The following is a 14455-nucleotide window of genomic DNA, read 5'->3' on the forward strand; positions in this document are numbered from 1 at the left end:
ATTCAAAGCACAGTGCTCTTTGGAGATTGGAGTGAGGAGAAGACAGCAGTGAGGCCAGGCAGGAAGACAGGAGCTGTGGGAAGCTTTGAATGTCAAGTTAAGAAACCTGAACTTCCTTATGGTAGTGTAAGAGTCATTGAAGGGTTGATTCGAATTTTGATTCCTGTGTACTGTGTCATTTAAAAGTTGTGCTCCTGTAGACAATATGTACATATTAAATCTTACAAAGGCATTGAACTTAACAGCCACAAGACACTGGAGCCTAAAACTTGGGTTTGTGTAACTGGAGGTGTATCTAGGTAGTGAATAGTTTGGAAGTAGAAATGGGTACAAAGAATTTGTTTAAATGGTTTTACTTACTGATAATCTAGTATGTCTAGATCCTTTCATGTACTTTAGCTTAGAATTCTCCATGCTGCTGTTTTCCATTCTTCAGGTAAGGATCGATTCTTTTAAGTTAAATGACACTTGCTGAAAGCCTATAGCAATTAAGTGGAAGAGCTAGAAATTTGGTTCTAAGTATAGTATTCTTTCTACTGGTATAGGGACTGTCAGCAGAATGTATTGACCCCTCATGAATAACCTTGTATTCTTGACCATCCTTGATGGTGACACAAAGACCAATGCTGAAATAGTCTACCACTGATTGAAATATTTAATTATTTCATTTGCCATGGCTGGGCTAGCATGGGAAAAAGTTACCGGTAGGTGCTAGCCCTCCTGTGCCATACCACCTTATCTGATTGGTTTTATGTGGCTGTAATATGGTTGGAATAACATGGGGGAAAGAAAGGTTTGGGATTTGAAGAGTAATTGGAATAGGTTTTTATATCCCTTCTTTCACTTATGTTTCTAATAATATTTTTCAGATTTACCTAAAAGTAAAAGAGCCTATATTCCATCAGGTAACTTTTTTAAAAGATTTATTTATTTTATGTTATTTATATGAGTGTTTTGCTTGCATGTATGTCTGTGTACTATGTGCATGCTTGGAGCCTGTGAAGGTCAGAAGAAAATGTCAGATCCCCTGGAACTGAAGTTATGGATGGTTTGGAGCTGCCATGTGGGTTCTTGGAATCAAACCTGGGTCCTCTGCAAGAGCAAGAAGTGCCCTTAACTGCTGAGCCATCTCTCCAGCCTGATAAATTTTTTTAGTTATGAAACATTTAACTGTTTAACAATACATGCCTGTTGTCTGTTTCCCTTCTGTAGGAAATTATATGCTGATACAACTTTTGAAAATAAAATGGTAAAATGTCAAGAATCTACTATTAGCCTAGAACTCTAGTTCTCAACCTTCCTAATGCTGCAACCCTTTAATACAGTTCTTCCTGCTGTGGTGACCCCCAACCATACAATTCTTTCATTACTACTTCATAACTGTAATTTTAGTGCTGTTATCAATTGTAATGTAAATATCTGATAAGCAGGATATCTGATATGCCACCCCTATGACAGGGTTGTTCAACTCCCAAAGGGATCACAACCCACAGGTTGAGAACCACTGGCCTAGAATGATGACACATTCTAATACTTAAGAGATCTTAGCAGGAGGACTTCAAGGTCATCCTCAGCTACAAAGTGAATTCAGGGTTAGAGTGGGCTTTATGCCTGTGCTGGATACAGCCCTGGCTGGTCTGGACCTCTGTGTAGGCCAAGCTGACCTTCAACTCATAGAGATGCATCTACCTCTGCTGCTTGCCTGAGTGCTATGATTAAAATATGGTGGTACCCCAAAAAGAATTTCAAAACAAAGATCACTTTGAAACATAGCTGTAAACAGGAGCTTGGCATTGTAATGGGAATATACCTGGGACAGGCAGTGCACAGCTCTAGCTGGATGTTGGTATTTAGTAATACAGGTACAGTATCGCTCTCAGAAGCTCAAGGGACCCTGGAGCTCACACATAAAATCTTTTTATGAAGCCTAATGTGGTACCACACACTTGTAATGTCAGTACTTGGGAGATGGAGGAAGGATTAGGAGTTGAAGGCCAAACTCACCTCCATAGTGAGTTTGAGGCCAAGTTAGGCTATGTTAGATCCTCTGTCCGAAAAAGTCTTTATAATATTATGATCTAGAAAAGACTAAACTGCAAATTCCTCAAATATTTTATCCTTAATATGTTTAATGGATTTTTTGAGGTGGATGTTATTGATGGAGTACTGTGCCTGATTACCATACAAACTTCAAACTTTGATTCTCAGTTGACAGCCCTACAAATTAGGGATTAGTATAAATATCTTTTTTTGTTAATTTTTTTATTTATTTTACTTACCAACCACAGATTCCCCTCCCTCCTCTCTTCCTGTTCCCTCCCCCCACCTCCCAGCTATCCCCCCTACCCGCCCCCATCCACTCTTCCTCCTTTCAGAAAGGGGCAGGCTTCCCATGGGAGTCGACAAAGCATGTCATATCACTTTGAGGCAGGACCAACCTCCTCCCCTGCATCAAGGCTGAGTGAGGCGTCCCTGCATGGAGAATAGGTTCCAAAAAGCCAGCTCGTGATCCCACTGCTAGGGACCCCATAAACAACCCAAGTTCCACAACTGTCATCCATATGTGGAGAGCCTAGGTTGGTCCCATGCAGGCTCCCTAGCATATTGGTCCAGAGTTCATGAGCTTAATATGAATATCTTAAGGGAAATGAGCTCAGATATGAAATTAGTTGCCTTTAGACAGCAAATACAGTGTTTAAGAGGCAGAGCTAGGATCATAACCTAGATTTATATGACTTGTGGTTTGAATGAGAATATTCCCCACAGGCTCAGATGTTTGAATACTTGGTCCCCAGATGAGGGTGCTGTTTGGGAGGTTTAGGTAGTATTCTTTTGTTGGATGAAGTAAGTTATTGCTGGTGGGCTTTCAGAGTTTAAAGACTTGGTTGCCATTTTGAATTCTGCTTGTGGTTAGAGATGTGAGCCCTCAGCTTGTAGTCCAGCCACCATTCTTATAGCCTGCTGCCTCCACTCTGCGTCATGGACTCTAACTCTCTGGAACCAGAAGCCCAAATAAATCCTTTCTTCTATGAGTTCCCTTGGTCATGATGCTTCCTATAGCAATAGAAAAGTAACTAATACGTGAGTCCTGCTACCATTCTTTTAACAAACTAGTTAAGATACATATGCATCTTAACTACACACATGCATACATATATGCATACAAACATACATACATGCAGACATCTTAGAAATGTCAGACTCCATATACTTTTAAATTCTTATATAGAAAATAAATATTCCTTTCACTTTTAAAATGTAATTCAGTAATCATCTAACTGCAATCTATTTGTTGAAATAAAATCTGTAACTTCTTTATGGGGTCTTGCTTTTTTCTTCAGGCCATTTGGAAGCATATGTACTCATTGACACGACAGTAAAGGGCATCATCACTTTCTTATTTATTGTAATTTGCAGTGATATTATTATATAATTGCCATTTTATTTTAAAAGATTTATAATTTTATGACCATCATTTTCCATTTTGTATTTTTAAGGCTTATTCAAATCTGTTCTATATAATAAAATTAACAAACTATCAATGTAACCTACCCATACTGCAACAGCTATGTGTTTTCCAGTAGGAATTATTTTCTTCTCTATGCATAGCAATAATGTGTGCTGATAAAAAAGGGAAGCAGGTTGAAAACTGAGTCTACCCATGTCCATTGTGATGTATACCCTAGGCCCAGAGATTAAAAATCAGGATAGCTAGCGTTCTCTCTCTCTCTCTCTCTCTCTCTCTCTCTCTCTCTCTCTCTCTCTCTCTCTCTCTCACACACACACACACACACACACACACACACACACACACACACGAAAAATGCTTCTAGAAAGTGGAACAATAGCGTGCTCAGAGTGGGCATGGAAATTTTGTGTGCCTTCAGCCATACCTTCTATTACTCATCTGTATCCTTTGTACTGTTCTTTATAATAAACATTCAAACAATTGAACAAACAAGCTATTTCTCACTGTTGGAGTAAGTTACAAATATAGAAAGAGATAGTTGGATTTGGTGGTGCACACCTCTAATCCTAGCACTCAGGAGTCTGGGGCAAGAGGAGGTTTAAGAATTTGAGGTCATATTCCTCTTACTGGGTTGCCTTGCCAGCCTTAATACAAGGGGAGGTGCTTAGTCCTACTGCAGTTTGATATGCCATGCTTTGTTGATAGCCATGGGAGGTCTGCCCCTTTCTGAACAGAAACAGAGAAGGAGTGGATTTGGGCCCTGGGGAAGAGGGGAAACTGCAGTCAGGATGTTAAATAAATAAATAAAGTTAATTTTTTAAAAAGAAAGAACTTTGGAGCAATAATAATTTAAAAAAAGAATTTGAGCTCAATATTAATATGAACTCATGGTTTAGATGCCATATTTAGAAAAATCTACAATGATTTTTAGTATCACCAGTAATAGGTATCAAATGGTTATTATGTTTCTCCTGGTATAATTCACTGAGGACACAGCATCATTTTAGTAAATCATGAAGAGATATAAAACAAACCCAAACTTAAGGAAATTCCCCCAAGCAACTTGACTATAACCTTTAAATATATCAGTCATAAGCCAGAGAGTACATGCCTGTAATCCCAGAACTCTGAAGGCTAAGGCAAGAGGATTGTAAAGTCAAGCCAGCCCAGGCCATGTAACAAGATTCTGTGGGCCACAAAAGCTAAATTCATCAAATTCAAGTAAAGAATGAGGAACTAGTCTGGAATAAAATGGCTTCAGAGACTATCCTAGATTGCTTCTGTTACTGCAGTAAATAACATGACCAAAAGAAACTTGAGACCAAAAGGATTTATTTCATCTTACAGTTTACAGTCCATCATGTAGAGAAGTCAAGGCAGGATCTCAAGCAGGAACCTGAAAGTAGGAACTTAAGCTGACCGTGGAAGACTTCCTCGGCTTCCTCCTCATGGATTGCTCAGCTTGCTTTTTTTTTTTTTTTCTAAGAGATTATAATATAAGGCAGGCAGTGGTGGTGCACGCCTTTAATCCCAGCACTCAGGAGGCAGAGGCAGGCAGATCTCTGAGTTCGGGGCCAGCCTGGTCTACAGAATGAGTTCCAAGACAGCCAGGGCTACATGGAGAAACCCTGTTTCAAAAAATAAAAGATAATTAAAAGAGAGAGAGAGATTATAATTTAATTACCCTTTCCTCCCTCCAAACCCTTCATATACTCCTCCCACTCTCCTTGAAATTTATGGCCTCCTTTAAAAAAATAATAATTGTTATTGCATGCATATATGTGTAAATAAATACATTCCTAAATATAACCTATTCAGTCCATATAATGCTAACTGTGTATATGTATTCAAGGTGATCATTTGACACTGGATAACCAATTGGTATGCTCTTCCTTGGGAAGGCCACTTCTCTCATTCCCAACTTCCCTCAGTTGCCTCTAGTTCTTTGTCTAAGGTTGAGGCCTCGTGGGCTTTTCTTCATCCAGTTTGGCATGCTCATTGGTGCCATCCTGTTTGGCTCATATTTGGACAGTCATATGGTGAGACTTCATGGTGTAGCTTCTGGTATTACTACGAGAGACAATCTCACAGCAAACTCCCTGACTTTCTGGCTCTTACAATCTTCCCATCTCCTCTTCTGCAGTATCCCCTGAGCCTTAGTTGTGGGAATTGTTTTGTAGATGTACCCATTGGGACTGGGTTCCACAACTCTGCCTTTTGATTGGTTGTGGTTATTGGTGGAGAATCAACAACCACTACTTTACTAAACCAGAATAATCCCTAACAACAGTCTGTAAACATTTGTTCTTATAATCACAGGTAAGTGTAGTCTTCACCCCTCATCAAGGAACCTTCTCTTTGTAACAGATGAAGACCATTGCTTTTTAATATAACTGAGAACCATTTGCCCAAGGGTTGCACCACCCACAGTAGGCTGGGCTCTCCCATCAATCTTTAATCAAGAAAATGCCCTCCAGATTTGCCTACAGGCCAATCTGACAGAGGCATTTTTTCAATTGAGGTTCTCTCTTCCCAGATGACTCCAGCTTGTGTCAAGTTGACAAAAAACAAACCAGAACAATTGAGAGGTGTGGTAACTGAATGTAACTTTCATGTCCTGTGTAATGTTTTGTTTGTTTTGTGTGAGACAGCGTCTTACTATGCAGTGCTAGCTGGCCTGTAACTTAACTATGTAGACCAGGCTGGCCTCTACCTCCTGAGTGTTGGGACTAAAGGCAACAACAACCATGCCTAGCTTACTTGTTTTTTGAGTTTTGCATATTACAAATATTAAGACAACTGTAAGTTTTAAATAAGGCCATTTAGTATCATACCACTGTTACTATACTTCCCTGTGTTTATACTTTGGATATATAATAAAATATCCTCTTTTAGGATAAACATACACCTAAATGTTTAGTTGTAAATAAACAGGGAGGAAGGAAAGGAGGGAGAGACAGAGAGAGATAATGTGGTAAAATGTTAAATATTTGCAGAATCTGGGTGACAGCTATACTAAGTAGGTATTCTACTGTGTAGCATATGTTTTCACTCTTTCTTTTTTGGGTTTTGGTCTTTTTAGAGAATGTCTCACTATATAGCTCAAGTTGTCTTCAGACATGTGGTACTTCTGTCTCAGCCTTCCATATGTAGGGATTACCATGTGTGCCACCACACCCAGCCTGTTTTCATTCTTCTAATGGCAGCGTTTGTTGAATCTGGTTTCTTAATTTAACAGTAATGGTTAGTGGGGCTTGAGTAGGAGTTCAGTGGTAGAATATCTGCCTAGCAGTCCAAGGCCTTGGGTTTAATCCACAGCACCATGAAGAAACAAACGGAACAAATGAGTTGTCTGGTCTCTTGAGAGTGACACAACTATCCATTATCCGAAAAAGAAGGAGAAAGCAATCTTGTCTAAAAAACTCAATAGTTGGAAAACTTAGAGTCTCGATTTCTTGACACTTGATAAGCCATACAGAAATTTCTTCCTGTCTTTAATCTTTTAATTTCTTGATTTATAAAATCGCTCAGCAGGTAAAAACTCTTGTCATGCAAGCTTGACTACTGAATTCAGTCCTGGGTCTTATGATAGAAGGACACCCCTACACACCTGCATCTCTCATATACAAACACACCCAATTACAATAAATTAAAAGCATTTTAAAGTGTTGAAAACAAGGAAATTATCATTTTATAAGTATCATATGAAAACAATATAGTTGTTTTTATTAATAGTTGTATTCATTAAACTTAGTACAATTTGATACTAAATCTACATAGGGCTAAAGAGATAGCTCAGTGGTCAAGAACACTTGATGCTCTTACAGAGAACTGGGGGCAGTTCCCAGCACCCACAAGGCAGCTCACAGCCATTTGTGACTCCAGTTCCAGGCGATCTGATGCCCTCTTCCAGCTGTGTAGACACCAGGCATGCACATAATACACGTTCATACAGGCCAACCATGCATAGTCATAAAAATAGATGAATATTTTAAAAACTATATATTAAGATATCAAATAACATGTAAATTCCTGCCCGTGATAAATGGTGAAAAGCTTCTAAAAGATATTTGACTTAGGTCTAGAGATAAGTAATGCTATAAAAATAAAAGGAAAGGGTTAATAAAGACCAAAGGTATTGACTAGACAGATTTAATTTCCTGAGGAGGGAAAAGTACTGATAACAATTCTCCTTTACTATTAAGTCCAAGGTGATCCAGAAATCTCTAAATGGGAGCCCAAATTTGATTGTCTTTTTCAAAATAAGATAATACCCTAATTACATAACTGCCACATTAAATACATACACCAGTATATCTTAAAGCAAAGGAACAAAAAGAAAAGCATGTATAAGAGTAGATAAAAAAGAATGCCTAAGAAGCCAGTGAAGCCTTTTTAGCAGCAAATTGACAAATCAATGATTGGTATCTCAGAGAGACCATCTGCTGTCTCAAGGAGCCCTGTTACTTAATTTTCCTGACAGAGTAGATGTCCACTAAAGATTGGTTCCCAGGTGTGGTACATCAGTACATGGAGACTTGTCTTTTCTCACGTGACACTCAGATTTTGTAAAAACACACTGTGTAAACAATGTGAAAAAACAAGACTAAACATTTTGAGTTAAATTTTTTCTTTTACACTTTTTTATACATTTTATTACTAATTAAGTAAGTTAGCTGATATGATAAGTACATTTGGAAAAAGATAACTAGTAATTTTGGTCTGCTATATGCCATATTGTATATAAATATACACATGCAATATGTCGGTCTGTTCATGCATATTATATAAGTTGAATTAACCAGTATCATACTAGAATATCATCTTTCTTTATAAATGAAATGAGCAAGAGTTTGGAAGGATAAATGATTGGTCTGCTTTATTCCATCTAGTTAGTGGCAAAGCTAGAAAAAAAAGATTTTTTATTTTTTTATTTCATAACCTATGTTATTATAGATACTCTTGTGTCCAGTTACTTTGGAATCATCTTAGGAGAAATATCAGTGTTATGTGTTGGTTGACTGGCTTTGAGATAGGGTCTAGCAATAAGTCCAGGCTGCCCTCAAACTAATGATCCTTCTGCCTTAGCTTCCTGAGTAATGGAAATACTCAGTAATGAAAGTATGTGCCACTGCACCTGACTCTTCCATCTTTTTAAAAGCTGACTTTAAATTGGACATAGTAGCATGCAGCTATAGTCCTAGCACATACGAGACTAAGGCAGGAGGATCCAGAATTCCAGGCCAGTCTAGTCTACATAGGAAGACTTTGAATGAAATAAAAGAAAAAGAAAAAAGAAATGGGAGTTAAGGATATAGTAGCTCAGTGGCAGATCACTTCCTTAGTATGTATGAGGCTCTGGTTCAGTCCTTGTCACCACAAGATAGATGGATGGATGGATGGATGGATGGATGGACGGACGGACGGACGGATGGTTGACGGATGGATGGATGGATGATGGGTAGACAGAGATGGACAGATGATGGATAGACAGATGATGATGGAATGGATGGGGAAATAGGAAGGAAGAGTTGTATTGACCACTTTCTTTTTCTTTCCTATTCAGGTCATGTATGGAATGTTGGTCTTTACATTAGTACTTCGTTCTATTTATATTGTCACATGGTAAGTAGTTTGGGTCTACCATCAACATTCTGATAAAAATATACTCAAGCTTATAACAGTAAATCAATAGCCTAAATTGGAATAAAATAAAACCTAACCCTAGCAGAATAGTGCTAGAAAACTATAACCCAGCATTTATTTGTGATGTCTGGAAGACTTGTTCTTCAGGTGACTTATTAATGTGCATCATATAAAAAGAAGCGTTCTAAAATTAAAGAAATTTGAAGAAAACTATATATGAGACATCTGCTTGAATATGTATAGCATTGATTAGGATGTTAAAGACTTTGAAAAGTACTATATTCAAAAAATGTTTTTGTAGGGCTGGAGAGATGGCTCAACAGTTAAGAGCACTGGCTGTTCTTCCAGAGGTCCTCAGTTAAATTCTCAACAATCACATGGTGGCTCACAACTTTCTATAATGGGATCTGATGCCTTCTCTGGCATGCAGGTGTACATGCAGATAGAGGACTTGTATACATAAAATTCATTCTTTAATCCCAACACTCGTGAGGCAGAGCCAGGTGGATCTCTGTAAGTTTAAGGCCAGCCTGGTCTACAGAGCAAGATCCAGGACAGGCACCAAAACTACACAGAGAAACCCTGTCTTGAAAAAAAAATAAATAAAAAGATAAAAAATGTTTTTTTAGCCGGGCGGTGGTGGCACACGCCTTTAATCCCAGCACTCGGGAGGCAGAGGCAGGTGGATCTCTGTGAGTTCGAGGCCAGCCTGGTCTACCAAGTGAGTTCCAGGAAAGGCGCAAAGCTACACAAAGAAACCCTGTCTCGAAAAAAAAAAAAAAGTTTTTGTTTTTCAGACTTGCCTAACTAGGTTAAGTAACACCTCAAGGAAGGCTGTCATATCATTAAATGTTTCACAGGCTAGGAAAGCAGTTCAATAGCAGAACACTTAGCTAGCAGGCATAAGGCCAGTTCCATCCTGTGCCCCTCCTCCCACCAGGTATTTCACAAAAGATCATTTAAGAATTACACATAGTCTTTAATAAAAATTTATATTGGACAGTGCTGGCACACATTTTTAATCCTAGCACTCAGAGGCAGAGGCAGGTGGATCTCTGAGTTCGAGGCCAGCTTGGTCTACAGAGTGAGTTTGAAGACAGCCAAGGCAACACAGAGAAACCCTGTCTCAAAAAAAAACCCCGAACAAACAAAAACAGAATTTATGAAAATTAAATAATACTCATGAGATTACTTTAAATAGGTCCTACCCCCTATGGAGTAAATCCCACCATACAGTGGATGCTCAACTCAATAAGTGGTACAATCCATGTGGCTTGCCCATTTTTGTTTTTAAAATGAACCTTTTATTTTGAGATAGTATAGAAATGCTTGTATAATATAGTGTCACAGCCAGGAGTTGACACTGACATAATTGAGATACCAGACACATCAGCAGAAGGATCCCTGTGTGGTCCCTTTATCACCTCATCTACTTCCTGCCTCCAACTCCTACTCCTTAATCCCTGGCAATTAATAGTCTTTTTTATGTTTATAGTTTTGTCATCTCAAGAAAGTTTTATAAGTAAAACCATATAGCCTTAGAGATTGTTTTTTGAATCTCAATATAATCAATCCTCTGGATAGTGTAGACTTCTCTTGCTGAGTAGTATTCCATGGTATAGATGTACCACAGTTGAGTAACTTTCAGATTGAGGCTGTCATAAAGCTATGAACATCTATGTACAGGTTTTTGGGAAAACACATGTTTTCTTTTCTCTGAAATAAAGCCCCAGACTGGAATTGCTGGGATGTATGGTAATTAGTTGTATGCTAAGTTTTCCTTAAAACTGCAGAAATGTTTTCCACAGTGGTTTTACCATTTTTACATTTTTGCCCATAATGTATGAATGATTCCGTTTCTCTGCATCATCACTAGAAATTTTTATTTCATGAAGGTATGAAGGTACATACTAATTCTTATACTTTTAATTTGCATTTCCCTAATGGTTAATGATGTTGAATGTATTTTCATATGCTTTTTCTTTTGCCATTAGTATGTTCTCTTTAGTGAAATGTCTATCGTGCCTTTGCTCATTTTCTCTGGATTTACAAGAATTAACAAGGAAATTTTCTTGCTTTTATAAGTTTTAAGATTCTAATTTTTTGTCAAATATGTAGTTTACAAATATTTTCCCACAATCTGACTTTGTCTTACATATTCTTTTCAGAACATTTTTTAAATATATAATTTCTTTATTTTATGTTCATTGGCATTTTGCCTGCATATGCATCTGTGTGAGGGTGGCAGAAGCCCTGGAACTGGAGTTACAGATAGGTATGAGCTACCACTTGGGTGCTGGGTATTTAACCTGATCCTCTGGAAGAGTAGTCAGTGCTCTTAACCACTGAGCCATCTTTCCAGCCCCCAGAATCTTTTTTCCCCCCGAGACTTGGTTTCTCTATGTAGCTTTGGAACCTGTTCTGGATCTTGCTCTGTAGACCAGGCTGGCCTCAAACTCACAGAGATTCACCTATCTCTGCCTCCCAAGTACTGGGATTAAAGGCACGCGCCACCACCACCGGCCAGAATCTTTTTAGTAAGCTAGTCTCAAACTCACAGAGATCTACCTGCCACTGTCTCCCAAGTGCTGGAATTAAAGTTGTGTGCCACACACCCTGCCTGGCCACGTTTTAGAGTTCCATTCCAGCATCTCTGTAGTGTTGGTGCTGGGTCTGCTCTCGGTGTGTTCACACAACCCGCTCAGGTCTAATGTCAGTGCCTGGCGCAGTTGAGAAACCTTGTCCCCTCTTTATGCCTGTGTTAGTTTTCTGGGGCTGTCGTAACAAAGTGCTGTGAGCTACGTGACCTAAAACCTTTGGGATTTGTAGCCTCTCGAGTCTAGAAGCTGTGAGTACAACTGCAGGGGTCTTCTTGCCATTCCACTGCGTCCTGTCTCCTGGTGCTTTGCTGGCAACTCTGGCCTTACTTAATCTGTAGTTTCTGTCTTTGCTGTCATGTGGTCTTCTCCTTGTGTCTTCATGTGGCCATGTTCTTGTAAGGTCACTAGTCTTCTTGAAATATGGACCTGTTCCAATATAACCTCATTTGAAATATCAGCAGTGACCCTAGTTAAAAATAAAGTCACATTCTGAAGTACTAGGGTTAGGAATTCAATGTATTTTGAGGGTGGAGAAGAGAATAAGTCAACATGTATCTTGTTCCATTTAAAATGTAATTACCCGAAATATTTTCTCTACATAAATTTAGAACCACATCAGATAACTTTATGATTTTTGCCTCAATTGTACATTTTCTTTAAAAACTCAAGAAAAGGGAAATGTATTTTGTGGTTTTGTTGATTGAGACAAGACAGTCTGGTTGTATTGTCCAGGCTGTGATCGTTCTGCCTCTTCTTCCTGGGTATCTAATAAGGATGGAAGTCTGGATGGACTCCCAATTTGCTGAATGGCCTGGGGAAGAAACTACAGTGTGTGTGTATGTTTTGTTTTTTGTTTTTGTTTTTGGTGTATGTGTGTGTGTGTGTGTGTGTGTGTGTGTGTGTGTGTGCGCGCATGTGTATGCAGTGCCTGGCAGAGAATGTGACTCAACCCATGTTAATGGGTTCTCCCATCTCTTACATGCCACTGAAAAATTGTTGGGCAAGTATATCGGATTATCTCCTTCATATACTTAACAGTCGTGAAGGGCCATTCTCTCTCAGTATCTTTAAATAGCTAAATGTCCGACAAATGTCTAGGCACAGTGGTGAACTACTATAAGTCCCAGCTCCTGGGAGGTTGAAACAAGAAAACTGTGGGAATCCAGAAATTTGAGACCAGCCTGAGTAACAACATAGCAAGACCCACCTCAAGAAATCTTTTTAAAGTATGTAATACACGACTGGCAAAGGCATTAAATTAATAAATGGGTTTGCTCTTAGTCTCCTGAGGACTGTTTTGTTTTGTTTTGTTTTTTTGGTTTTTTTTTTTTTGTTTTTTTTTTTTGAGGCAGCATTTCTCTGTGTAACAGCCCGAGCTGCCTTGGAACTAGCTGTAGACCAGGCTGGCCTCAAACTCCTCACAGAAATCCACTGCCTCTTCCTCCCAAGTGCTGGAATTAAAGGCATGCACCACCACTGCCCGGCTTTCTCTTGAGGACTTTTCTTTCTCATAAAAATGATGACTTCCAGTTCTCACCTCTGGTCATGATGTGACTTGAAGATTTGTTATTTTTGCTTTACTTTTCTTTTCTCCACAGGGTTTATCCATGGCTTAGAGGACTAGGTTATACATCCTTGACTATCTTTTTATTGGGATTTTTATTGTGGAATGTAGATAACATCTTTTGTGATTCACTAAGGTAAGATATATTTTCATTCCTAGAAATTAATTTTGGAAGCATTATATTAAGCAGAGAATTTTGTAGGTCCTTTTAGTGTCCTGAAATTAATTTTTACCAATGTTGACACTGTATAGCAGAGTAAAATTAAACTCTGGAAATACCTATTTAAATTGCCTGAAAGTTTAAACCTCAGAATATTTTATAATTTTGGGTTATTTTGTATGTGTGCATCATAAAACTATACAGTTGATCACAGATATACTATTTCTTTGAAAACTAATCAAGCTGGTGTGGTGACACATGCCTTCAGTTACAGCAACTGGGAGATAGAGGCAGTCAGACCTCTGTGAGTTCAAGGCCAGCTTGGTTACAAAGTGAGTTCCAGGAGAGCTAGGACTATTGCACAGGGAAACCATGTCTGTAAAAAAAAACAAAAAAAGAAAAGAAATTTACCTAATCTGCTTCACCGAGTAAACAAGAATGATTTTTTAATAAGCATTTGAAATGTATGTAAAACTTTCTAAGGAAGGTGTCAGTCAGCAAGGTTTAGACTATTAGAAACTTGGAAGTGACCTGGTCTCTGCAGCAGATTTATTACAGGGGGGAGAAGGAGGGAGGTATAACCAATATTAAAAGAGTTAAGAGATGTATTATGGAAGCTAAGGGTACAGCTCAGATGGTTGAGTGCTTGTCTAGTATGCATAAAACCCTGGACCGGATCACCAACATCAAACACTTAAACCAATGAGTGTAGGGAAGGATTGGTTAACAATGTTATTAGCCTTTTGTGATCTTGGTTCGCTGTGAAGACATAAACAGAAATGTTGATTAATAATTATATATTATTATATTTTTATATATTATATAATAAATAATAATAATAACCTGATTAATAATTAAATTTTTATACTAAAAAGTTATTACTAATATTTTAGATGTGAAAACAGTATTGTAGCTATGTTTTAAAGAATTTTTTTCTAGTGATATATACTGAAATATCTAGTGATAAAATATATCTAGAATTTTCCTCAAAGTAATGTGGGAGAAAGACATAGATG

The 14455-nt window shown here is 38.2% G+C and overlaps 1 protein-coding gene across 2 annotated transcripts in view; it reads left to right on the forward strand.

Annotated features, from left to right (window-relative positions):
• Positions 1 to 14455, forward strand: part of Acer3 (alkaline ceramidase 3) — an 80129-nt gene that overhangs the window by 52658 nt on the left and 13016 nt on the right. For both annotated transcript variants that reach the window (XM_028877466.2, XM_037197306.1), the window contains exons 6-8: positions 870 to 905; positions 9036 to 9094; positions 13314 to 13415. In XM_028877466.2, the coding sequence (XP_028733299.1) occupies positions 870 to 905; positions 9036 to 9094; positions 13314 to 13415 (197 nt within the window). The remainder of the gene's footprint in view (positions 1 to 869; positions 906 to 9035; positions 9095 to 13313; positions 13416 to 14455) is intronic.

Source organism: Peromyscus leucopus, chromosome 1, assembly GCF_004664715.2.
Source record: "Peromyscus leucopus breed LL Stock chromosome 1, UCI_PerLeu_2.1, whole genome shotgun sequence".
Classification (NCBI taxonomy): domain Eukaryota; kingdom Metazoa; phylum Chordata; class Mammalia; order Rodentia; family Cricetidae; genus Peromyscus; species Peromyscus leucopus.